Genomic DNA, 27,500 nt, shown 5'->3' on the forward strand with positions numbered 1-27,500 from the left:
CTCCTGCCATGAGGATTTTTCTTGATTTTAGTTGCTGTTTTGTTCCCTGATGTCATGAAGTGGATACCTTGGATTATTCATCTATTTGACCCTTTCATTTTTGGTAGTAGCATCTCATTTTATTTGAGGTGGTGCAATACTGGCCAGTCTATAAAGAGATGGTAGGGGTGTTGCCTTTAGTGTGCTAGTGATTATTCGACAGGCTCCATTAAGCTTTGGATTCACTTTTTTTTGCATGGCACAATCTTTCCCACACTGGTGAACAATATTCTGCAGTAAAATAGCAGACTGCTAGAGATGTTTACTTGGGTTTTTGGATCTGCTCCTAGTGTTGGCTAATTTGCTAAGCACGTTGTTTTTTGTTGATAGTTTTTTCTTTAGTCTGATTATGTGTTCCCTAAAACTAAGAGTTCTGCCATGAGTAACACCTAAATACACTGGATGTGAGTAGGTATCTTATTCTTTATTATCTCCTCCAATAGAGTTGGAAACAGGTTATGTTTTCACCCCTATTTGTATGTTTGAGTGTGTGTGTGTTTGTTTGTGAACAGGATCCTGACCCCAATATTAATCGTAGAGTAATGAAACTTGTTATATAAAAAGATAGAAATTACTTAATTTTGAAAGGTCGTCAAAGGAAAAGGTTACGGTCAAGCAAAATTTCCAATTCGTGTAATCAGCCGTAAGTTTGGACATCGTTGTCACAGAAACATCAGACTTGGTTCATATTTGAGTGTAGGTTAAGGTCAAGGTCAAGGTCAAGGTCGAGCAAAAGGTCGAGAAAAAAACTGCCACGGCAGAGGTCTGCGCTCTCCTTAGTGCCCTTCTAGTTTGCCTATATGATCTTTAGTTTTCAGCTAGCTTGGACATGATTAAAGTGTAATACACACACCTGTGTATTGCTAGCGTTTGCATTGAGGTGTAAATTTTTCTAGGATACTGAGAAAGATCTTTATAGTCTCTCCTCCCTTTCTTCAAAAGATCGTTACTGTATGGCAATGCATACGTCGTATGAGTAAATTGATCTTTATATATACTGAAAGTCTGGTTGGTCAACAAAATGGGAGCCAGTACAGAGCCCTATGGGAAACTGTTAGTTAGGTCCCCAACTGCTTTCCATTTCTACAAAGAATCGTTAATTTATAAAGAGAACCTCTATGATTTATACTATGTTGGCATCTTCGACTGTTTAGGCAACTTTTAGAAAAAGTGCCCGATGGTTGACAGTATCATATTCAGGTTTAAGGTCTACAATGGCTGCCCCAGTGATTTTTCTGTTCTCAAATCCTTCCTCGATGTACCTAACTATAGCATGATCGACAGTATTAGAAGCCTTCTTGGTTGAATGATAGTTCATGCCATTCTCATTCGTTCATGTAATTTATGGGATTCCTAATTGTGATATTGGTATGTAGCTTTTGGGACACAAAAGGGCTTTACTTGGTTTTAAGGTGACCCTGTGATAGATATTTTAATAAACTCTGGAAATTCGTTCCCAAAAAACGATCTAAGTTACAAAGAAAAATTACCATATGAGTGCACATTAACTCTTATTATATAGAGATTCTATAATATATTTTGTTATCTAACTGCCATCAGAAATATTAAGTCCACTCAGCTAGGAAATGTTCAATGAAGAAAGTACCAAACGATTGTAAAACTCATCCAGATGATATGTGATTTTATCGTTTTGTTTGGACCTTTTCTTATATCGTACCCATGTAGTGCTAATGCTTAATTTCTCTGTTTATCTTTCAAAAAAAAAAAAAAAAAAAAAAAAAAAGAATAAGAGGAAAGCCATATATATTATCGGCTCTGCATTGAGATATTCAATAACTAACATTTCATTTTTTTTTTTGTCACATGAAAGTCAAAAAAAGCAGAAGTCTATCGTTGAGGTGTCAGTTTCCAAAACCAATGAATGCAATTTTTTTTTCTCATCACCAAGTGCAAAACTTGACGGGATTTTCCAAGATTTAGCTTTAAATTGCACATAAATCTCTTAGTTCTTTACCGTAAAGAAACGAGAATGGTGATTTTAGAATTTACTTCAATGACATTTTTTAATGAATTTTAAGGCTCACCAAATGCATCTTTTTACGTCATCATTCGCACCCATTAAGGACGAGAATTATCTGTTGGTTTTAAAAACACCATATTTGTAGAAAATACTTTATTTTGGTCTACTATCAACATAAAATCATCACCATAAAAAAATTCCTTTCTTAAGTATGATTTATTTGATGACAGCTTTTGCTGCCAATAGGCACTTGAATGAACAAAAGATTTCCATTCTAGACATAACATATAATTATTTAACAAACAAGTATTTTATCATCCTTTTATTATACTTAGTAATTATCATTACTAATCATGTCTTTTATGAAAAGAACTGCAAATTCTATCTGAATTATAGTACATAGAAAATTCAATTATATAGCATATCTTACTGCCACTAGCCACTTTGAAAGCACAAAATCTTTGTTTTTGACATACAATATAATTTTACATTATACCTAACTATTTCAAACAACTTTGTCATCTCCAGTAATTATCATTAATAATCTTATCTGTCACCACAAAAACTCCAAATTATTGCCGATTCATAATATAAAAGAAAAAAAAATACTTAAACATATTGCATAAGTTGCATATCCACCCTGTTCTATTTTTCTTGTACAAAGGTTATCCTTATATAGCTTCAAAAGATTTCAGTCTATTGTTCATTATACACTACTAAGTTATTTTATGATAGGGCTCCATGCATTCTGGATGAAGAGGTACAGAACACATATTGCAAATGTATTTTGTGCATCGAGAACATTTGCGGCATCTTGAGCGATGCTGGTCTCCTTTCTTGGTCCAGTGCTGCTCACCATTATACCACACGGAATCCTTTGCAATTCCAGCAGACAGTCTCTTAGGTCCAGGAGATGTACGAGGAGCCCCATATTGCTTCATTATAGCAATTACAAAATGCCAGATGAAGTCTAGCAAAGGGATCATATTTCCCAGTTTACAGTAAAGCAGCCATGAATTGACAACTTGAGCATTAATGCTCCAAGCAAACATTGGCCTCAACCATTTTCCTGAATGATTTCGAATTCTATAGGCAGATAATTGTTGATCAAATATATCAACACGACCCATCTGTTTATTATATACCTGAATGGAATTGGGCATATCAACCTCAATATGCTTTTTCTCAAGTTTGCTCCATCGCCCTGTTTTTTTGTACTGGAAGCATTCTTACTTTGTTTGAAGCCACAGCAATTACCTTATTGTCCTTCCATTTTACAACTGATGTGCTGCCAGTAAATGCCTCTTCCATGTACCCACGATATTTTTTCTTCTCCTTTTCCTTCTTTTCCATTAGTGGGGCGCCATGAAGACGATCCTCTCTTAGTGTGCCAATACTTCCTATTCCTCGATTTGCTCAATTTTATAGCAATGGGTATGAGGTAAAGAGATTGTCAAACACTGCATGCTAGCCAGCCTGTAAATTGATTTTATTAGACATCTCTACTACGACATTTGGATCTTGGCCCAGTCCTATATCAGGGATTTTAGTGTCAGACCGGCAATAGGGCTCACAATAGAGAAGAGATCCGTCTGAAGTACATGCAGCCCAAACTTTGAAACCAAATCTTACTGGTTTGCCTCTTATAAACTGAGCCCCGTGTTTTCCATAATACGGGATCCTAATTTCATCTATGCTATGGAATTCTTACTGAAACTGAAGATTGCTGTCATTATTGAGGTGCTGGAAAAGTGGACCTACCTGAACATTTAGAATGCCATAATGAACATAAGGTTTCATTGGTCAATATATTTCAGCTCTTCAGTATATCATACAAAAAGGAGAAATAAATCGACTAAATTTATTTATGTGATAAGTCATCAAAACCATAATCTGAGGTTATAGTATAAAAAGAGACATAACTATCACCTTGTAAAATCGGTCGTCGGTCATTTTCTTGTTGTCAGAAAAATGGAGACTTCTAAGAATTTTATCAAATGTATCTCTCCTAATGCTTTCAGAAACCCAGTTATTGAATACATCATGAGTTTCAGACCAGTATATTCTTTGGTAGGCAAGTTTATTGTAGCCAGAAGGTATAAGAATAGAAAGAAAAGTCTTCATATTTTGTGGTGTGATGTGGTCTTTAGAGAGTGACTTTTGTTCTGCATATGTTGTGCTCTGATGACAAAGTTCTTCAATCCATTGTTCAGTCCAGAAAAAAATTTATGCAGTCGACAGCATTACTTACTTTTTCTTTCAATTTGTCAATTACGACGTCTGTGGCGAGAATCCTTCTGGGCAAATGATCAGGATTGCATGTAACTTCATCATCTGAAGTATCCGAGTCTTGGTCAGTGTCTGCATCCGGATCCTCAAGAAGGGGATTTACAGAACCATCTACTTCTTTATTGTCATGTTCATACAAAAGGTCGTAGATTTCATTCAAAGTAAGTCTGCAGAAAAGATATATATATATATATATATATATATATATATATATATATATATATATATATATATATATATATATATATATATATATATATATATATATATAGATAGTAGAAACGCGAAGGAAAGCAGAGACTTCAGCATTTGGACAGTATATTTGCTAAGCTTTCGGGAACAACATTTCCCATCATCGGAGCTAAAAAAGGGAATTTAAAACACAAATTAATAGACTTTACGTTAAGTCAATGAAATTCAGTTAAAAAGGCAAGAATTATAACAAATACATCGAAATACTTAAAAAATTAAGTGGATGAAATATACTAAAAAAAAAAAAATAAATAAACCAAATACATCAAATTAGAAATTAAAAGATTGAATGAATGACATGGGAAAAGAGCAATATCAAAATCAGAACAAATACACAGAAAACTTTAACGAAGAATTCACAAATTATAATAAGATATGGGAATCGAAATAATAATACACAGAAATAACCTGGAATAAAGAAAACACAGACAAAATAAAATAAACTCCGGATAAGAAAGGAACACACCTACTAAAAATCCAAGACTGAGACATGGAAAGACGGGGAGGTTTAGACGTTAGAGCGTGTAAGTAATGGTTAGAAGATTAAGTGGAGAAAGTCGTTAGGCAATATGTAAAGGAACGGAGGTTGTTGAGTGATTGAGAGTAGGGGATAGCTGTTTAATGAAAAGTGATTCTAGGGTAGGTAGAGAATAGCTATTGGGTGATTGGGCTAGTATTTTGAAATTAGAATAGTTAATTGATTGCTTGCATTCTTGAGCGTGATTACGTATGGAAGAAAATACTTTTTTATTTAAAATACAACTTGTACGGTGACTGACTCCTCTATGAGAGTCAATGCGGATCCTCAAGAGACGGTTGGAACAACCAATATAAGTTCCTAAATTACATTTAGGACAATTGTATAAATAAACAATTGAGGACCGCGTCAAATCTGGTAGAATGTCTTTGAATGTGAACATGGTGCCTATGGATAGTGGATTTTTTAATACAAACTTGAAATTAACATATGGATACAAATTAGACAGAGCTTTCTCAAGTTTACATTTAAAATTTTTATAGTTATATATAAATGGTAGAGACACATACATTTGCTTCTTTGGTACGTTTAGTACGGTGGCTTTCGGAATAAAACAGTTATCTAAAAACCGTTTTGCAAATTTATCAAACACGTCACATGGATAACAGTTCCTAATAAAATATGATTTTAAAAATTATTTTCCTCGTGGAATCTACCCCAATCTGAAGAAAGATTAAAAGCTCTAAAAATTAATGTTTTACAACAGCTTACTTTAAATGAAATCGGACAGTGTTGGAATATATTACTTCTTCGTTCAGCTATTTTCTTACTGCAGTGTACAGTCGTGGCTACCGATAATCTTTTTATAGTGTACATATGGCTTTTAGACACATTGACAGTATTCGACATTATTATCATTTGAAAATAAATCTTCCTGGCTGAAGTGAGTGCCATTTGGCCATACTTTCCAGACTTGCCGGCTCAAGTACTTCTAGCTATTAATGTGAGTAAACTATGCCACTGCCGCGTTGTGTCGACATACCTATTGGGTAAAGAAAGGTTGGTCCGTAGATCCACGGTTGCTATGAATAGCTGCTGCCTTAAGCACAGCTGCTGCCTCCTCAGTTACATCTGCTGCCATCTAAGGTAGAATGGTATCTGATTTGCCACCATAGGTTGTTTGATCGACCGATTTTAGGGGAAACAGAGTTCTATTGGTATGAACCTTTCTTTCCCCTATTCTACCACACTTTAGGAATTCATATAGAATTCTGAGCTGTTTGGCATGAGCTCAGACTGCTATATTTCCAACGGTTCCTTTTCTATCTGGGAACCTACCAACTGCAGTATATGCAAGGACCTAATACATACCGGTTTCCTCGCTACCAACATTTCTCAAGATGAGAAAGCGTGGGACCATAAGACCATCAGGCATTGGGTGAGGGGATTCCAGTAGAGCTCTCAACAGTGTGCCCCTTACCTTCCTTCAATGGAATTGAAGGATCCGCTATTCCCCAAGGCTGATGTGACCGCAGTGTACGGTCACCAAATACCGACGGTTCAACTTTCTCAGTACAGCTGGATCAGGCAGATCATTAAGTCCGGGATGCCCTTCAAGAGATGTATTTTGATGCCTACAGCAAGTCGACAACCTCTTCCATCCCGTTAGAAGGAGAGAGGATCTTACTGACAATGGAAGCCTCGGATGACTCACTTGACTGTCAACAGGTAAGTACGGTTCCTAGTACAGTGGTACCTCTACATACGAATTTAATCCGTCCCAGAACCAACTTCGGATGTAGAAAATGTTCGGATGTCAAAACGAATTTTCTCATAAGAGTACATTGAAATAGGATTAATCCGTGGTTGAGCCCAAAAACCTATGATAGCTTCTTAATAAACTACTACACATAATTTTCCCATGAGAATAATGAACACTAAATTAGATAATAGACATGTAAATAAGAAGAATAGACATGTAAATAAGAAGAATTAGCAAAAAATGATAAATAAGAAACGGGTTTTTAGCGTCACTTTACCTTAGAAACTCCGGCGCAGGTGTTGTTATTCTTGCTACGCAGAGAGGAGACGGACGGGCGGCGAGGAGGTAGAGAGGTTAACTACGATAAACGTACACTACCGTAACTTATTCTAACTTACACTAAGTGAACTTTAACATAACTTAGCTTATTTTTTTTTTTATTTTTATATTTTATATTCTTTTTTACATTTTCTTTTTTTCTTTTTGATGATTACGTAATTTTAATCACTTTCACTCTCTACACTTAAAATTGACTGAATTTCTTTCGCTTCACTCTTTTCCGTTTTCTTTGTTTCACTTTCTTCCGCTTCACTCTTTGCCGTTTTCTTCGAATCACTTACATCCTCTTCATCACGAGTTCGCTTCGCAGTTTTTTTAAAGAAATTATCGATAGATAATTGCTTGGTACGGCTTTTCAGAATGTTTCGAAAGTGAGTTAGGCAAACATCATCGAATTAAGAAACTACACGACAAACATGCAATTTCTTTGGATGGTATTTGTCGATGAAGTCGACCACGTCTTGATATTTTCCTAACACCTCTTTTATATGCGCCAAACCTAACACATGTTCTACCTCCTTGCTCCCTTCCTCGTCATCACTCATGTGCTCCGACATAGCATGGAGTTCCTCGAGCTCATCCGTGGTAAGTTCGTCGTGATGTTCGGCGACGAGTTCCGTAACGTCATCTGCGTCGACCTCCAGACCCATGGACTTGCCAAGGGAGACGATTTCCTCTACGGCTTCCGCTGCACTGACCACGGGATCAGGTTCTGGGTCAAAACCCTCGAAATCTTGGGGAGAAACTGCATCAGGCCACAGCTTCTTCCAGGCAGAATTGAGGGCCCGTCGAGTTAATCCCACCCAATCCTGATCTATGATCTTCAATCAGTGCACGATGTTGAAGTGGTCCCTCCAAAATTCACGCAAAGTTAAGTTGGTGCTTTGCGTGACATTAAAGTACTGCTTAAATAAGTGCTTGGTGTACAGCTTCTTAAAATTAGAGATGACTTGCTGGTTCATGGGCTGGAGGATAGAGGTGGTATTCGGTGGAAGATACAGCACCTTTATGAACTTGAATTCATCGAAGATATCATCTTCAAGTCCGGGGGGGGTGAGCGGGTGCATTGTCAAGGCATAACAGGCACTGTAAAGGCAATTTCTGTTCATGAAGATACTTCACAGAAGGGCCGAAAACTTGGTTAACCCATTGCACAAAGAATTGCCTAGTGACCCAGGCCTTCGAGTTGGATCGCCAGAAAACATGAAGCTGATCCTTATCGACGTTGTGTGCTTTAAAGGCCCTAGGGTTCTCTGAATGGTAAACCAGTAAGGGCTTGACTTTAAAGTCCCCGCTAGCGTTGGCACATAGGGCAAGAGTCAACCGATCCTTCATTGGCTTATGCCCAGGCAATTTCTTCTCTTCGGCAGTGATGTAGGTTCGACTCGGCAGCTTCTTCCAAAACAGCCCGGTTTCATCACAATTAAACACCTGCTGCTCTACGTAGCATTCTTCCTGCACGATCTTTTCGAAGTTCTTGACAAAGTCAGCTGCAGCCTTTGTGTCCGCACTAGCAGCCTCTCCGTGGCGAACAACTGAATGAATCCCGGACCGTTTCTTAAATTTCTCGAACCAGCCACGAGATGCCTTGAAATTATCTGAGGAAGGCTCGGTTGAACTCTCCCCAGCATCACCCCCAGAGCTCTCCTCCTTCACGTCCGTAAAGATGGCAGATGACGGTCTCGGTGATGGTGTCGCCAACGATCTCTCTATCCTTAATCCACACTAGTAGAAGTCGTTCCATCTCTTCTATGATAGGGGTACGGCGTTTGGAAATTATGGTGATCCCCTTAGAAGGTTTCACTGCTTTAATAGCTTCCTTCTGTTTAAGGATTGTCGAGATCGTCGACATATTACGGCCATACTGTTTAGCAAGTTCACTCACGCGGACGCCACGCTCATGTTTTTCAATAATTTCCTGCTTAATTTCTAAAGAAAGCATTTCCTTCTTCCTTTTCTCACCACTACCACTACCACTGGCAAAACTAAGCCTTTTAGGACCCATACTTTACGTAAATTACCGTTAAAGGATGCACGTAAAAAATCACGATTAAAACAGAGTTAATAGCAGAACGCACAGTGCACAACCGCAAGAAGCCGACGAGAACAAAGGACTGACCCAAGCCCCGCTAATTGAGCGTCCCTCCGGGGTCGATGTGCTGCCTTCTATCGGCGGAAATAAAAAACACTTCAGGCACTATGAGCACCGACTACGCGTACGAGTATTGTTTACTTCGGGTGTCGAAAAAACATTCGGGTGTAGAGTCGGAACGTGTTCGAATTGTACTTCGCGTGTCGAAAAATTCGGATACAACCGGTACGACGAAAATTGCTTACTTTGTGTGTCGAAATAAAATTCGGGTGCAGAGTAAAAAAATTGCTCGAATTTTACTTCGGATGTTGGAAAATTTGGATGTAGATACGTTCGGATGTAGAGGTTCCACTGTACTTCTTCTGTTTTTTCTCCTGTTCCTGTATCTGCTACACCTGCCTTTTACTTCGACTCTTCTAACTCCAAATGCCCCTTTGTTCACTGGAAATCTGGAGTTAATGACATCCATGAAGGCATTCGTGGAGAACATTCATGCTGAACAGAAAAGAGCACCAGCGTCGTTAGAGGCGAAGATTGAGGTTCTTCAACAGGCACCAAAATCCAAGGCTCCACCAGCATCAAGTCTTCTGGACTGATCGGCTAAGAACCTTTGGCTTTATGCGGAACTCTATGGTTCTGAGTGAGAGATACCTTCTCATTGGAAAATACATGAGATCTAAACCGGTCTAAGATTTAGAATTCTTTCAATTTATTGAGAATTATCCGTACTGGTAAGTAAAGCTGAGTTCTGAGGCATCCATGACAGATGATATGATCCCCAAGGAAACAATCATCCTGGGTCACAGTAAGGTTCAAACCCTATTGGTGAAGGAGCTAAATACAGCCAAGTTTACTAACACTTAGCTTTCTGCTTTCGCCAGGAAGCAAGCATTATTTTTAGCTGCAAAGGATAATGTCTTTCCTCTTGCCTCTAAAAGTTTAGAGGCTGTTAAAAAGGCAGTAATGAAAGGTAAGCCTCTTCCAGTGCTAGAGGAATGTAAACTTGTCTCGCTGGCCCTCCCTTATGACGAGAAGCTGGCCACAATTCCAGAATACCTTCTAAAGGCGGAATTAAAACTCAAAGAAAGATGGGTTGCCTCTTTGTCGCACCAATCTTATCTTGAGATGTTGATCAGGAACTACTCGAAGTCTGATTTCTTCCCAGCTCTGGCAAAAACTCATCTGTCTACCTTCCATTGGGATCTGCATGCGTTCTTTTTAGCCAGGAGAGCCTACAGAGGGCGCGTCCTAGCTGCAGCAACTATTAGGCATGAGCCTAAAAAGTTGATCGACTCGAACATCTGGGGGAAAGATTTTTTTTCCCTAAAAGGTGGTTAAGGTAGTAATGGAGAAAAAGAGCCTTATGCAGAAATGGGGCATGTCCTTTAAGAGGAAATACACCCCCGGACAAGGATTTCAACCTAAAGGCAAGAAGCCTAGGAGACCATTCAAGTTTAAGAAAACCTTTCCTGCAGCAACAACCACAGTTGCCATTATCCCCCAGACGGTGTACACAGCTCCACAGCAGTATGTGACACATGCCCCAGCATTCAATCCCGCCTATGAACGGGCCACCACAACATTTCACCCTATTGGAGCTCAAGGGAAAAATATCAGTGGAAAGGAAATGTTGGGAAGGGATGGTCAATCTAGGGGCCGAGGAAATAGAGGCAAGTCATATAAAGGAGCTGGTCCTTCAAAACAACGACGAGGAGCTTCCAGTAAGGGGAAGACACTATCACATTAAGGATCAATGGAAATTCGATCCTTGGGCTCACAGCATAGTCTTAAAAGGACTAGGCTGAAAATGGGGACAGAAACCACCACATTTCAAGAGGTTCTTTCCAACCCACAACCCTATTCTTGGAGAAATATGTGCAGGATCATCTCCAAAAAGGGAGTTATCCGTTGCACAAAATCCATGAACTTTCACGGATGGCTATTCTGTATGCCAAAGAAAGATTCGATCACTCTTTGAACTATTCTGGACTTGTCCCCTCTAAATAAATTCCTTCAGAACGACGATTTCCAGATGATAATTATCTCGCAAATACGAAGCCTACTACCGAAGGGGACCTACACCGTCTCCATAAATCTTACCGACATTTATTGGCATCTTCTCTCCTCCTACCTTGGTTTCAGACTGACAAGAAAGGCTTACGTATTCAAAGCTATGCCCTTCGGACTCAGCATACCTCCAAGGATTTTCATAAAAATAGTCGAGACCATTTTTCAACAACTCAGGAACCAAGGTCTTCATGTGATGGTATATCTCGACGACTGGTTAGTCTGAGCTGCAACGAAGTCAGAATGCCTTCTAGCAACTCTCGAAGTTATGGAATTTCTACAATCCCTAGGCTTCCAAATGAACCTGGAAAAGTCTAAGCTATTCCCAGCTCAAGAGTTCCAGTGACTAGGCCTGCACTGAAACTTGCAGTCACATATTCTCTCTCTACCTCAGGGCAAGAGAGAAATAGCAAGTTAAGTCAGGTGTTTACTTCAGTCAAAGACAATCACCACACGTTATCAAGAAAGAGGGTTAGGCTCACTACAATTTACAGCAGTGACAAATCCAATCCTAAAAGCAAGACTCAAGGATGCCAACAGAGTCTGGAAAAGAAAGGCATCAAATTCACGGAGATATCTTCGCCACAAGACCTCAGCTTTACTGTGCAAACAGCTCAAGCCGTGGTTCACCGCCAAGAGCTTGTCAACTGACGTCCCACTTGCCAGTGACAATCCACATGGACGCCTCGGAGCAGGATTGGGTGGCCATACCTCTAACAAGATGCTACTGGGTCAATGGTCGGGGGCCTTTCAAAAATTTTATATTAACATTCTGGAAGCCATGGTGGTGATCTTTTCTCTAAAGATACTCAATTCGAAGAAGAAATCACACATCAAATTAGTTCTCGTCAGCAAGACGATAGTCCACTGCATTGACAGACAGGTTTAAAGATCTCTACAGATCAACCCTGTAATTTTGGCCATTCTCCCTTTTCTAAAGCGGAGAAATTGGCATCTCTCAGCGGTTCACTTAGAAGGGGTTCGCAATGTTATGATGGACGCCTTGTCAGGTTTCAAGCCTCTGGAAATAGAATGCTCTCTAGATGCAAAATCATTTTGATTTATTCTGGAGCAAGTCCCAGAACTGCAAATAGATCTCTATGTGACGAGCTTCAAGAAGAAGCTTCCGCGGTAGGTAGCACCATATTTTGACCTTTAAGCAAATGGGATAGATGCGATGTCACTGGATTACAACCAGTGGACTAACATTCATCTTTTTCCACTTTTCAACCTCCTTCTGAAAGTCCTGAACAAACTATGGATCTTTAAGGGGACTTTTACTTACTTTACTTTACTTTGATGGCTGCTTTTCCGGTCCCATACAGCAGGGTAACCCCACTCTCTATAGGACCTCCACTGTCGTTTTACCTTGTTAGTTCAGAGTCTTTAACGCTTCATATCACGTAGTGTTCATTTACTGTTAAATCGTCCCTGTCAAAAGACTCATGAAATAAGAAAGTCTCCAGTTTCCTCTTGAAAGCCTTAATGTCTTCAATCATTTGAATGTTTCGTGATAACTTGGGGCTGCATATTTAAAGGCTCTGGAGCCTAAAGTAGACATAAATCTAGACTCCAATAGTTTGAAGCCATCTGTAACTATTCTCGTGTCAACACGATTTGTTGGCTGCGCAATATGTTGCAATTCTCTTAAGTATTTTGGACGCCCGGTTCTGATAACTTGATGGGTTATTGTACATATTTTAAATTCAATTCTCGCTTTAATCGGCAGCCAGTGTAAATCGATTATTATAGGGGTGATCCTTTCTCTAGGTGGGACACGTTTTATCAGTCTTGCTCCTCTGTTTATTATGTTTTTTAATTTCTTAAGTTGCACTTTTGGTATATTGTAGTAGATAGAGTTGCAGTAGTCAATCCTGGTAATAACACAGTTTATCACAAGTTTCTTTACAGAATTTCCGTCTGGGTACATTTTTACAAACGCAATATTTCTTATATGATAACCAGCAGTTTTTATTACATTATTTATTTGGGCATTTAGAGACAGGTTACAGTCAAGAAATACACCTAGATCTCGAACTTTTCTAGATATCGGCACCGAGTCATTATTTATGTTCATTTGAATATCACCTAAGTTTCTTACGCTGTTTCTCTTTCCCACCACCATGAATTTAGTTTTGTTCTTATTTGATTTTAATTGTATGAATGTCATTCATTCTCTAACACTATCAAGGAGTCGGTTTAGAGTTTCAGTAGTGTCATGTATATCATTTATGGAGAAGTAAAATTGTGTCATCTGCAAATAGTTTAAACTTCATGCCATGCCTTTGTAGCATTTTCGATGGACTAATAGTATAGATGTAGAATAAGATTGGGCCAAGTCCACTCCCCTGGGATATCCCTCTGTTTAAGGGTTCATATGATGAATAAGAGTTTCCAATTTGTACACAGTAATTTCTACCAACTAAGTAATCTTCTTGGTATTCGAACACTTGATCTTCAACGTCAATGGACCGTAGATCATTTAGTAGCAGTTCATGCACCACTGTATTAAAAGCAGCACTGAGATCGAGCAGTATGAAGATATCACATTTATTTTCATCCATCATTTCTAGCATATCATTTACAACAGAACAGATGGCTGTCTCCGTAGAGTATAGTTTTCTGTAAGCAGATTGGTTGTCAGGCAAAGCTTCTATTACTTCAAAGTGGCTGACTAGTTGTTCAAAAATTACATATTCAAGCACTTTTGAGACAAAGGACAGATTTGAAATAGGTCTATATGAGCTTAATTCCTGGTAGTCCAGTGCTTTTTTCAGAACTGGTGTGACTATAGCCATTTTCTCAGATTTAGGAAACTTACATTCATCAATGCTTGCATTTGCTACTCTCATTATTATTTCGGGTAGACTAGAAAAGTCTCTCTGTCCAATTACTTCAGATATTGACATAAGATCGATCGTGCAGTTTGTTTTCTTTACGCTCTTGATAATTCTGGTGATTTAATTTTGTGTAATGTTAAATCGTATTAATTTTGTTTGTGTGCCCGGTGTATCATTAATCTGATGTTGAGTATCTACAAATGACCTGGTTATTTTTTTCTATTTTGCTTTTAAAGAATACTAGAAAATTATTTACTAGTTCCTGGTCACTGTATCCATCATGTAGCTTATTTTCTTTTACATTTCCCATTATACCATTCAGGAGACGATATAACCCTATTTATGTCTGTTGCTGCTTCGAGGATCTTTCTCTTATAGTATTCACTTTTTTTCCTTCTTAGTAGGTAGTTATAATGACACGCAGCAGTTTTGTATTCTACCCAAGTACTTTCAGTTTTTAACCTATTCCACTTTCTTTCTTTACATCTTTTTTCCCTCTTTTTTACCAAAGTCTCTCTATCAAACCAAGGAGATTGGTGTTTTACGGTTATAGTCTCTTCCATCGGTGGGCACATGGTATCATATTCACTTTCACTCACTTTATCGTAAGTGATCATAGGACAGTTAGCACACTTAGCTCATAACAGACATTGGTCATGATCACAGGGAATGTTGATAGCATCATTTATTTTCTTTGTAACTTCTTCAATAAATACGGTAGGAGAAAAATTTTATTTATGTCTAAAGTTTATTTTCTTTACTAATGCATGTTTCTGTAGAGGTAGACTAAATGTAATAAGTTTGTGTACTGAGGAGATAGTACATTTCTCTTCGACTTTTATATCAGATACATTATTATTCATGTCATCACTTATAACTAAGTCTAGCATATGCCCAGTTAAAGTAGTTGTGCAGTCGACATTATTCAATAGTCGATATGATTCTAGTAACACACTAAATGCCAAAGCGTCAGGATTTGATGCGATATTCATCAAAAATTTAAAGTCTCCACTGATAACTAATTCGTTTTTCTCCATTATAATCATCTTAATGAGAGCACCGAATTCTTCAAAAAAAGATACTAGAGTTTGTTCTAGGAGGTTTGTAAATTGTTACAAAGGATATTCTTCTATTTTTTGGCGTAGATTTTATTTCTTTATATCCAAAGCTTGTTACACTAATTCTTTTCAACGTTTTGAGATTTGAGTAACTTTTATGAATAAAGAGTCCGACACCCCCACCAGACCTACCTTCTCTCGGTATGTGAAAGAAGGCATGTGTGGGGGGCGTCATTTCAGTGATCTTTGCCTTGTCCAAGTTATTTAGCCATGTTTCAGATAATGCTAGTATAGCTAAATATTTCTCGTTTATCAGTTCTCGAATTTGACAGTCTTATTACCTACAGATTTTATATTTACATAGCCACAGTTTATGACATCCCTAGTAACCATGATCAGTATTTCCCGCTAGTCTTTTCAATTCCAAGTCAAAAGCATTATAGTCTCTAGAATTTACTGTATGGTCACTTGGTCTGTTTAACTTTGTGCAGTTTATATACTTTGACACTTCCGAATTACACTCCCTGGTGGAGTGTCTCCCTGAATATTTCCCGCAGACTTTATCTTCATTCTTAGACTTGTAATCTTTTTCAAAATGCCAATACCTCTGACAGTGATAGCAGGTGATCACGTGGTACCTATCACGTATGTTATAGATACCCCATCGTAACGAAACTTTGTCCCCATTATCATGAATAGCCCTCCGAACTTCAGGATCACATTTCAGCACATGGTGGGTGGTCTCCCCCGAGTCATTTTTCTTCAGGACTACACTTTTCTCATCTTCTATATTTTGGATATGGTCCAGGCAGCTATTTCTTTGAATCAAAGCACTTTCTGCACCATCTTCATCCTTGTATACATTGCATATCATTCTTTTGGGTTTTAGTTTTCCAATTTTTCTCGTTTCAGTGTCAGCCACCAATGTCTGAATTTTGTTTGGCCCCTCTCCTCTGATCATATTGTTTGCAAAGTTTACAACATTTCCATTCGTAGTTGACCTCGTGTTAAGTATAGGAATGTCTTTAAGTGCTTGTTCAAGCTCACGTTTTCTTTCAGTAATTTTAGTTGTTCTATTAGTTGATTTAATTATCAACAGATTTTTTTCCCTTAACTTTTTCAGCAAATGTCGGTTTCTACGGTTTTGGGTCTATCAATGTTTGAAGTGTTGCTTTAATTGATTCCATATTCATGGCAAGAATGTTAACTTTCTCAGTGAGGTCGGTGATCTGGGTGAAATTTGCTGCGTCTGCGCCAAAGTCCGCAAGTTTGTTTTCCAAATCATCTATTTTTGCATCTTGTTCGTCCAGGGCCAGATTACTTATGTTTACATCTTCCTTTAATTTGGATATTACTAAAAAATTTTGTCTGGCATCACGTACGCAGTGAGGACATTACCAATCTAGGTTGTTCCGGTCAGTCTCACTGATGGCTGTCACTATATGCACACATCTCTTATGGTAGAGTTTTACATTCACATACTATCCATTTTTTCCCGTTCTCCATCCGTTTCATTACATTTGAAGCAGATATAGTTAGGAGCAGACATGGTGTACTGTTCCTTATCACATAGGTTTCTCCATAAGACTAACTAATATCTTTTCAATGATATTCTAAGCGAGAAACATAAAGCTAAAACATGACTCAGGGCATGAATAGTAGAGCTCAACACAACACGTCCACACACTAGCAGTGACAACTAGTGGCCCCAAATTGGCCCAAGAACTATTGGTATCCTCTTGTTCTGGAACTTCTTCTGGCAGATCCCTCTGCCGACATCAATGCTGTCCCAGGATGTTCAACAGAAGACTGTCTTTGCTTCCTCTTGGATATGGAAAAACCTTTAGCTCATGATTTTCTCGCCCTAGCAGCTAAAAGAAAATTACGACTTTCAAGGATTGATTTTATAGAAGAATACAAGTCTGCTACTACAAAAAGACAATACTTGTCTTCTTCGATTACTATAGACTTCTGTATTGCCTTCGTTATTTCACTACACAAACAAGGTTTGGCCTCTACAACTATTTCCTCATGTAAATTATCACTGACCAGACCTATCGCTTATGTTTTCCTATAGAACTCAATGATAAACTATTCAATAAGATCCCGAAGGCTTGTGCTAAATTGAAACCAAATACTCCTCCCAAATCCATCTCATAGTCGTTGGACAAAGTCTTGCACTTAGCCTTCTCAATAGATTAAACTGCTTCTTTGAGGGATCTTACTCAAAAATTTATCTTTTTTACTTGCAATAGCTTCTGGTGCTGAGTCAGCGAGATTATGGCACTATCAAGGGATGATGGCCACATCAAATTCTCGGAATCAAGAGAAGTAAACCTATACCCAGATCCTACATTCCGGGCTAAAAATTAACTCATTGCAAAACGTTTGGGTCCCTGGAAGATCCTTCCACTAAAAGAGGACCCTTCTCTGTGCCCTGTGGAGTACCTTAAGGCTTAACTGTCAAAGAGTGAGGCCTTTAAAGGTGGACAACTTTTTTAAGTTGAAACAACAGGATCTATTTTCTCTTTGAAACACCTGAGGTCCAAACTCACCTATTTCATCAGAAGGGCTGACCCAGATAGTATGACGTCGGGTCATGACCCTAGGAAAGCAGCGTCTTACTTAAACTTTTTCCAATATATGTCCTTCGAAGGCTTGCCAACTTTTTCAAACATTTCTTGCGGCAATTGGAAGAGATTAAACACTTAGTGGTGGCTACTGGTAGTGTGATTAAACCAGCTACTAGTGTTGTGTATGCATCCCCTCCCAATTCTCAGTGGAGGCCATACGTCATACGATGGCTGCTGCTGGAATTTCAAACCAGTGAACGTGTTTACAGTAACACAATGAGATTGGAGTTGTATTGGCTCTCCCACGTATCCAATCCTATTCCATATCCTTCGAGACCAAGTTAACTCTATTCGGTAAAGGATAGCTGTGGTTGTTTTAAACACGTCCCTGTTTTATGTGTTATATCTCTCAGGATATTTGCTCTAGGGGTCAGAACTCTATAATACCTCTACAAGTAAAACTCTCTGGTATATCACTCGTAGGAAATATCCCAAGTAGAAAGCTGCCTAGAGGAATTTCCATTAGGATGAAATGGCTATCTCACCCAAAAATAGATTCTTCTTAGGTCAAAATCATATATATATATATATATATATATATATATATATATATATATATATATATATATATATATATATATATATATATATGTATATATATTAGAGTCCCGTGGTCTGGGAACCAAAACATAATATTATATGTATTGCGGATGGCAAGCTACACAACCTCTCAGGTTCCAAACTCACCTGTTTGTTTTTACATTAATTTATTATACTTATGTAACACCAAACTCTGAGAAGATTATACAACTCTCAGATGGCAATGTATAAAAAAACTGAATATTCAAAGGTGTCTTAAGTAAACTCAAAACAACACTGGGTAATTTTTATTAAGAACTACTGTATTCAAACAACCTTTTACTTCGATTCTTTAACAGGGATACGAGCGATTACTGAAATAGACACTGGTTATTGAAATAATTCCTTCTTTACAAAAATAAATACAATCTATTAAAATTTGAAAGAATTTACATAGAAAATAAATCACTTGAAATATTAAGTCTGAACCAAACTTAGATAAATACAAAAGAAATGTTACACTCTGAGAAATATATAATCACTTGACTCGAAATATTAAATCTGCATGAATACTTATGAAAATTATACAATCACTTGTTTCACTTTTACACCAACAGTTAAGCTTGATACTTGATGAAAATAGATAGCCTTTAACACTCTAATGCATAAACACTTAAAGAAATTACATAAAGTACCTGATAAACTTACGAATTCAGCTCAAACGAAGTTGACTAGCTAACGATACAAACATGTGTGTATAAATCTCCCTGGGCCACTTACAAAGATTTACACAATACCAGCACTCACCACAGCCCAAGAAATTTAAAATCTCTGGCTAATTTGCAGCAACGTTTTAACACACTACACACGATATACGTTGAGCACAAAATCACTTTGGAGAGGACACACTATCGAGGCCCTTAAAAGAGGAGGATGTACTTTGGTTTGTTCACAGGACAGGCTAGTTCTCTTTGGCCTTACGCATCCCCAGGTGCACATATATATGGACTTAGTAACTTTTAGATCATTCTAGGTCAGAGATCTGGAAACTTAGGGGCTGGCTTCTAGCGACGCCAGAGTTATCAACTACCAAGTATTGAATAGAAAAATCAACATTGCTGCATGGCAACTTTCTCTCAGCTAGCTCTGCCCACCTACCATTCTCAGAAATAAAAATAAAGATGAAATCTAATACTGGGGTTTTTGAGAACCTTCCAAAATATGTGGCAAATATAAGAATTGCGTATTTTCTCACAAACATGACGTACCTCATAAAAATATAAAAAAGATTTACATAAGCCCTTGATCATATTTCGTATGGATCATATAGCACTCTTAAACAGATTATGTAAGACCTAGTAACAAAATACGTGAAATAAAAAGTTAATTCTTAAAAATAACGTAAATTCACATATACTGACTTAAATGAAGAATACAATGAAATTAACGATGAAAGTCTTACGTAATTTACATACCAAACTTATACCTACATAAGAGGAAATTACCCTAGGAGCTGGCTATTCGCCTATTCCATGCTTAAATACATATATATATATAATATATATATATATATATATATATATATATATATATATATATATATATATATATATATATATATATATATATATATATATATATATATATATATATATATATATATATATATATATATATACATATATATATATATATATATATGTATATATACATATATATACATATATCTATATAGATATATATATATATATATATATATATATATATATATATATATATATGTATGTATATAATGTACGTGTGTGATGTACACCAGAGTATAGAAATGTCACTATATTTTGTCCATGTCTTTCATTTTAATTCATATGCTTATTGTTATCCAATGCCTCTTGAATGATATGTCCCGTACTTAAATTTAGTTGTCATTTATTTTTCATCATTTAATTTATTTTACTGTGATTTGCCTTATTCAGTTCCCATTAGTAATTGTGTTGATATTGTTTTCAATATTCATTTTTAGTTCAAGTCTGATATTTCCTTAAGTAATTCATTTTGCTCGTAATTTGACCTCACGCTTATTTTTTAATACCCCTCTCTTTATTTCTGTTTGCTTTTATTCAATTATAGTTTCCAATGCCTGTTTATTTTTGCTTTGTTAATCATCTCCCGATTTATTTCTTTTATTTTATGCCTCAAAAGTAGGTTCTCCCAATGGACTGGGCTGCACAGCAAAACATCCTCATCAGGGAACAGTGACGTTATCGGCTATTCCTATCATCCCACAAATGAACAGACCTAATAGGAACACTCCAGATGAACAGGGTCCTCCTCCTCTTTCTTTTCGAAAAATAAAAAAATAGATTATAGTTTTATGCGTGTTTGATCTTTCATTGTGTTGTTCACAAGCTATTATCTCGATTAATGATTCATGAACTTGGTGATTTAAAGAAGCCAAATGAGAAACGGGTTCAAATGAGCTCATTTCAATGAGAAAGAATGATTTTCAGCACACCACCTAATTAATGGCAATAGTCATCATTAATTCTTCAAAATAGATATCATTATTCCCCTCTTTTCTATGCGGTAAATTGTATTAGCTTACAAAAGTCGAGATGACTAACGTTTCATGTAACGTGTAAATTGTCCTTAGTTTACTTTGGTATACATGTAAGATTGTTGACATTATGCTTTCTGTATTGAGAGAGTAATGATACCTTGGTGTAAGTTTTTATCACATTTCTGCATTTATCAATTACTATACCTTCCCAATTGAAAACAAGAACTTTAGTGAAAACTTTGAAAATCATTAGTATAAGAAATTATCAATCCCTTATGATATTATTGTGATGTCTTCAAAAATGTATTCTGGTTTCTAGATGGAAAACTGGTCCTTATTCTAACAAAATTCAACGATCTCCCAACGAGGCATTAAATTATGTTAAGAATTTCCAGATGGGAATTTCTTTCTGTGTTTATATAGAACATCTATTTAGACATTAAATCAGATTTTATGTTTGGTAAATTATTACCATCTCTGATATTTCATGATAAAAATTATCAATATTCTTGTAATAAGATGATTTAACATTGTTTACATGTCTATTTAAGTTTCTATTTGAGTTTAATTGTTTTCTGTATATATGCTTTGGGCTCTATAGCTCAATTCCATAGATCCGATGCAATATTCTAAAATTTATTGCCTGTCCAAAATATATCGTATCTTTTATAAACTGAAAATATTTGAAAGCCAAAATGCGATGCCTGATTGATCACTTTGAAAAAAATTTCCTTTTGAGATACACCCATTCCGGAATTTTCTTTTTTTTATTTTTTTCATATTTTGTTTTTATTGATTTTTTTTAGGATTTAAAATAATTACATCATAGATAATTTTTATGGATTAGTGAACTGCAAAATATTTTTAGATTCTTTTTATTAATTTTCCAAAGCCTGTTCTGTTAAATACGGAATTTTGTTCTCTATATAAAAGGTGAGTCTCATTATTGAGGGCTTACGTGAAATTCATGTTTATATAAAGAAATTATATGTATATTTTGTGTTTGTATTTATTATCCGTCAGGTTTACCTTTATTTATTGGCACTTAACACATTCCATAGATAAACTGTTTTAACCTTAACAAAACGTGTTTTTTTTTTAATTACCTCTTAAAAATTATTGAAATATATGTTAGGTGAAGCTCCATTCTTTAATCTAAGCTTCGTAGCTTCAAATAATGGTTTCATTGTAACTACTGCACTGTTATTGTTCAGTCACTACTTTACTTTTGGTAAGGGTAGAAGAGACTTTAGCTATGGTAAGAAGCTCTTCTGAGATAGGGACACTTCAAAATCGAACCAGGATTCTCTAATCTTGGGGAGTGCCATAGCCTCTGTACCAAGGTCTTCCACTGCCTTGGGTTAAAGTTCTCTTCCTTGAAGGAACACTCAGACACGCTATTCTATATTTCCTTTCCTCATTGGGTCACTTTCCCTGTTAGAGTCCTTGAGCTCATAGCATCCTGCTTTTCCAGGTAGGGTTTTAGCTTAGTTAATAATAATAATAATAATAATAATAATAATAATAATAATAATAATAATAATAATAATAATCTTTTTATGGAAGTTAAATCTATGTATATTGTGTTACAAAAGTTGTCAAAATGGCCTACTTTTTCAAGTATGTTGATGTCGAAATAAAATAATTCCTTTTCTTTCATATTTGTTAATGTAAAAATAAAACATTTCATTTCTATATATGTTAATGTAATTATAAATGAAAATATCGCTGTTTAACATCTACGAGAGTTCTCGATTATGCTTCGGCGCCAGTTGTCTGACAAGCGAGAGCTATACAGTGCAAGATGATTCGAGAAGGGGTTCGTCGCATGGCGTCATGTTGCATTTGCTAGTCCTGGACGCTTTTAGTGCATCACGGATATTCGGGAGTATTGGTTCTGCGCATATATAGGACGGATGGCGTATGGGAGAAGGCAGAGACGAGAGAGACCTGACTGAACAATACTCATGTTTGGAGACATCCTTAAGCTACACCCTTTGTGACCCTAGAGTTTAGTGACTACATACAACAATGAAGTATTTTGAAGAAGACAAAGAAGATTGATATATTCATCATCAGCCAGAAGCAATGATTCTTCATGTCAACATTTTATATCTGAAACTACTCAACGCCATCTGTCCCCCGCTGCATAAAAGTTTGAAAGTCAACTTGACCTACTTCGTAAGAGTTATGTATATCATTTCATTTTTGTGTGCCGTGAGTATTCGGTGGATTTTTGTGTAATGTTGTAAACATTTATGTTAGGTCTTAGATATAATTTTATTTTCTGTTTGCTGGCTATTATTTTCATATTGCTGTTAATGTTAAGCTACTGTTTCGTAAACTTTCTGAGTAGATTTTGCATAATCTACGCTGTGTTCAATAGTTGAATGTAATAATAATAATAATAATAATAATAATAATAATAATAATAATAATAATAATAATAATCATCATCATCAGAGATTTTTGGCTTCCTCCAAAGGTTAATGGAGTCGTCCATGGCTTAAGATCTATCTGGGGTGGGAAATTCGTCAATATCCGTCAATTTGTTTTGACGTTATCTTTAAAATAGAGAAAATGCAAATCCAGATATAAAATCCGGCTCGGGATCCAGATCTTTTCCAAAACTCAACGGGATCGTCCATACCCTAAGATCTATCTGTGGTGAAAATTTTGTCAAAATCCGTCGAGTAGTTTTGACGTTATCTTTAAAAGCGTGAAAAATGCAAATCCTGATCCGGATTATCTGTACAATTTCATGGGGTAATTCATGATCTAAGATCTATATGTGGTGAAAACGTTGTCAAAATCTGTAGAGAAGTTTTGACGTAATCCTACCCACAGATACACAGACAAATAAATAGATATACAAATAAACTAGAATCCGAATCCAGAGCATCTCCAAAATTTAATGGGGTCGTCCACGACCAACGATCTATCTGTAGTGCAAATTTCGTCAAAGTCCATAGTGTAGTTTTGACGAAATCTTGTCCACAGACTCACAGACAAATAAATAAATAAACTAGAATCAGAATCTAAATCCGGATTATCTGCAAATTTTATTGGGTTCGTCCATGACCTAAGATCTATCTGGGGTTAACATTTCGTCAAAATACATCAAGTGGTTTTGACGTTATCTTTAAAATGGCGAAAAATACAAATCCCGATCTAGAATCCTGTTTCGGATCTTTTCCAACATTGAATGTGGTCGTCCATGACCAAGATCTATCATTGGTGAAAATTTCGTCAAATCCGTCGAGTACTTTTGACATAATCCTGTCCACAGACAAATAGATAAATAAATAAACTAGAATAAGGTTCCAAATCTGGATCATATGCTAAATATAATGGAGTCGTCCTATCCATCTGTGGTTAAAATTTCGTCAAAATCCGTTGAGCACTTTTGACGTTATCTTTAAAATAGTGAAAAGGGCAAATGCATAGGTATAATCCGGATCCGGATTATCTCCAAAATTTAATGGGGTTGTCTATGACCTAGGACCTATCAGTAGTAAAAATTTCGTCAAAATTCGTTGAGAAGTTTTAACGTAGGCTAATCCTGTCCACAGAAATGGTGAAAAATGCAAATCTAGATCGGATCATCTCCAATATTTTACGGGGTCACCATGACCTAAGATCTATATATGGTAATCCTGTTCACATATAGAGACAGGCAAATTAATAAACCTACTTGATCGCATAACCTCCTTGGCGAAGGTTATTAAAGCATAGGAGAATCGAGAACGTTAACCAGATATCAACAGATGTACTATGCTGTACATACATGAGGTATACCAGCATAAACATATACAGTATAAGCATGCTATATATATATATATATATATGTATATATAGTACATATATATATATATATATATATACTTTATATATAGAAATATATATATATATATATATATATATATATGTATATATATATATATATATATACATATGTGTGTGTATGTGTGTGTGCGTGTGTGTGTGTGAGTAATGTTGAACAGATAAAAAGATATACCTATAATTGATTTTATACATTCAAAGCAGGTAGTTTCCTCAAATAGACAAATAAAAGATTCTCATGGGCCAAAAATAATCGTCTACTCTCCAAAATTCCAGATATCAACCGTATCGTGTATACTGCATATTTGATAAGTACAATAATTCTGTGTTACGATTTCAGGATTGTTACAGATTATTTCAATCTCTAAACAAAAGGGATTCAACAACATCAATTGAAATATAGGAAATTGATATAAAAAGAAAAACACAACACCTGTATTCACAAACTTATATACAAAAAAGGCAAATGTTGCTTCTAGTGTACTTTCAGTGACAAATCAAATTGATTCAAAATGTTGATAAAAACGGGAAACTGGCTGCAAAGTAGAGCAATAAAATACTTAAAATGGAAAGTTGGCAGGTTATCTTCAGGTGCTGAGGTGGTGGTACTGGTACAGGAGGGCAAGCCACAAGCAACGCTGATATACTATTTTTTTTTTTTTTTTTTTAATGAAGCAGATTTACACTCGTTCGCAGGGGTGCCCTTTTAGTTTGGATAAGTTTCCTACAAGGTTGGAAGTATTATGTCCGAATAACATTATCTCTTTTTTTTTTCTTTTAATTATCAGTTAATGTGAATTGAAACTTATTTACCAACCTAAATTTCTCCCTTAGGTATATGTTTTGTCAATAAATAATGTTAACGAATAAAGAGATTATAGGGTATTGTGATGGTAGGTCTAAATTTAATAATACCTGAAGAAGTCAACGACAAGAACTTTTCAGACGTAGGTTGCATAATTTTGTACCTTTTCACATATTTTAACAAACACTGTGATAAATTACTCAAGACATAAGAAAAACATGTTATCATAAACTTTCTTTGAATACCTGAATCTACTAAAATCATGGAATTAATTAAGCTCATTAGGGAAAACTTACTGGGAGGTAACGAACAGCTTACTGTCACACACCGGTGTGGGCATGGAAGGGAGAAGGGGGTGGGGTATCACGGCTGTAACTCGGAGGTGTAATTTTAAATTCATTTAATTGTGTTTTTTTTTATGTAAGTTATGAAAAATTTCAGTATCCTGAATCCTAAAATAATGCTACTAATAGAATCTAAATCTTTACGAAAAAATAGCAAACCCTTTCGATACGGACTTACATCGTAGTCCGTATAGAAAGGGGTATGACACACGTCAACGAAGATGTTGGAACACATACATATGTCTTTGTGTGTGTGCAACCTTATTAATTTAGCATGTGTATAAGTTTCATATTTGACACAATACACAAGAATCTAAATAGCAAACCTTTTCTAGGTTTGTATGACAGGTCTCTACCTTCACCTTGGAAAAAAATATCGTTACATTATTTCACAAAATAAGAAAAAAGAAAAAAAAAGACGCGAAAGACATGAAAATTACTCTGTCATATATGAATATATTCGAAGATAATTTGAAGCAAAATGGAAAGAAGGCTAGACTTTAATCAACCAAGAGAGTAGGCAGGTTTTAGAAGCAGATATTAAACAACTGACCAGAGCCATCTAATTAAACAGTCAATGGATAATTCAACTGAGTATGACAAACCACTATGTATGAAATTTAAAGACTATGAAAAAGCTTTGATTCTGTCAAAACTTTAGGAAAAATGAAGGACTGAAAATTAATATGGGCAAAACTAAGATAATGTTCAAATAAGGGTTGAAGATACACCATTAGAGAGTGTCCGGTAATTACATCGCCGTAATTTCATCGTGGCAATTACATCGCATGGTAATTACATCTCATGCCTTTTCACCGCAATATAAATACATCGCAATATATCACATCGTCTGTAATTTCATCGTCAGGTAAGTAAACTGCTCAAAGCCAAAAATAAATGAACAATAAAACATAAACGTCTAATTTAATATTGTAATAGTTGTTGATGGCATCTAACTATCTAAATATTCGCAAACAGCCAGCTTGTTGACTTTTCCTAAAACAGAAATTAATCAGAGAAGTTTTCTGTTTATTTTAGCAGCTGGTCTTCATTTGATAATAACTCTGACTAAACCCTTCAAGATGCCTCTGGAGTATGTTGTAAGCACAAGGAATAAGAAAAAGTTAATTGACAATAGTCATCTATTGGTGAAAGAGAAAACAAATGGCAAAAAAACTATTTGGAAATGTGATCAATTTTATACAAAAAAAGTGCCATGCAAGAGTGCATACAAATAACGAATCCATTATAAAACGACTCGGAGAACACAAGCATGTAAGAGATATCGCTCGTGTTGAAGCTGCCAAAGTGATTAACATAACTAAAGAAAAAGCAATAAAAACTTAAGAAACGACGCATTGTATCGCAACCCAAGCGTATGTAGGAGTATCCCAAGCAGGGAATATACGAAATGCAAGAAATGTAGCAGCACAAGTTCCTGCAAATCCAGTTAGTTTATTCGAGTTAAGCATCCCCCCAAATATAGGATAACACATTCACATCAGCCATTTCTTCTGTTTGACAATGATGATGGAGCAGACAGGATTATTATATTTTCGACTCGGAAAAATCTTCATGTATTATCCAGTGCAATAATGACGT

The 27,500-nt window shown here is 36.2% G+C and overlaps 1 protein-coding gene across 2 annotated transcripts in view; it reads left to right on the forward strand.

Annotated features, from left to right (window-relative positions):
• Window positions 1-21,854, forward strand: part of LOC137643931 (PDF receptor-like) — a 546,960-nt gene extending 525,106 nt beyond the window's left edge. For both annotated transcript variants that reach the window (XM_068376700.1, XM_068376708.1), the window contains one exon: window positions 20,549-21,854. In XM_068376700.1, the coding sequence (XP_068232801.1) occupies window positions 20,549-20,648 (100 nt within the window). In that variant the 3' untranslated portion in view covers window positions 20,649-21,854. The remainder of the gene's footprint in view (window positions 1-20,548) is intronic.
• The last annotated feature ends 5,646 nt before the right edge of the window (window positions 21,855-27,500 follow it).

The sequence above is a fragment of the Palaemon carinicauda genome, chromosome 1, assembly GCF_036898095.1.
Source record: "Palaemon carinicauda isolate YSFRI2023 chromosome 1, ASM3689809v2, whole genome shotgun sequence".
Lineage (NCBI taxonomy): Eukaryota > Metazoa > Arthropoda > Malacostraca > Decapoda > Palaemonidae > Palaemon > Palaemon carinicauda.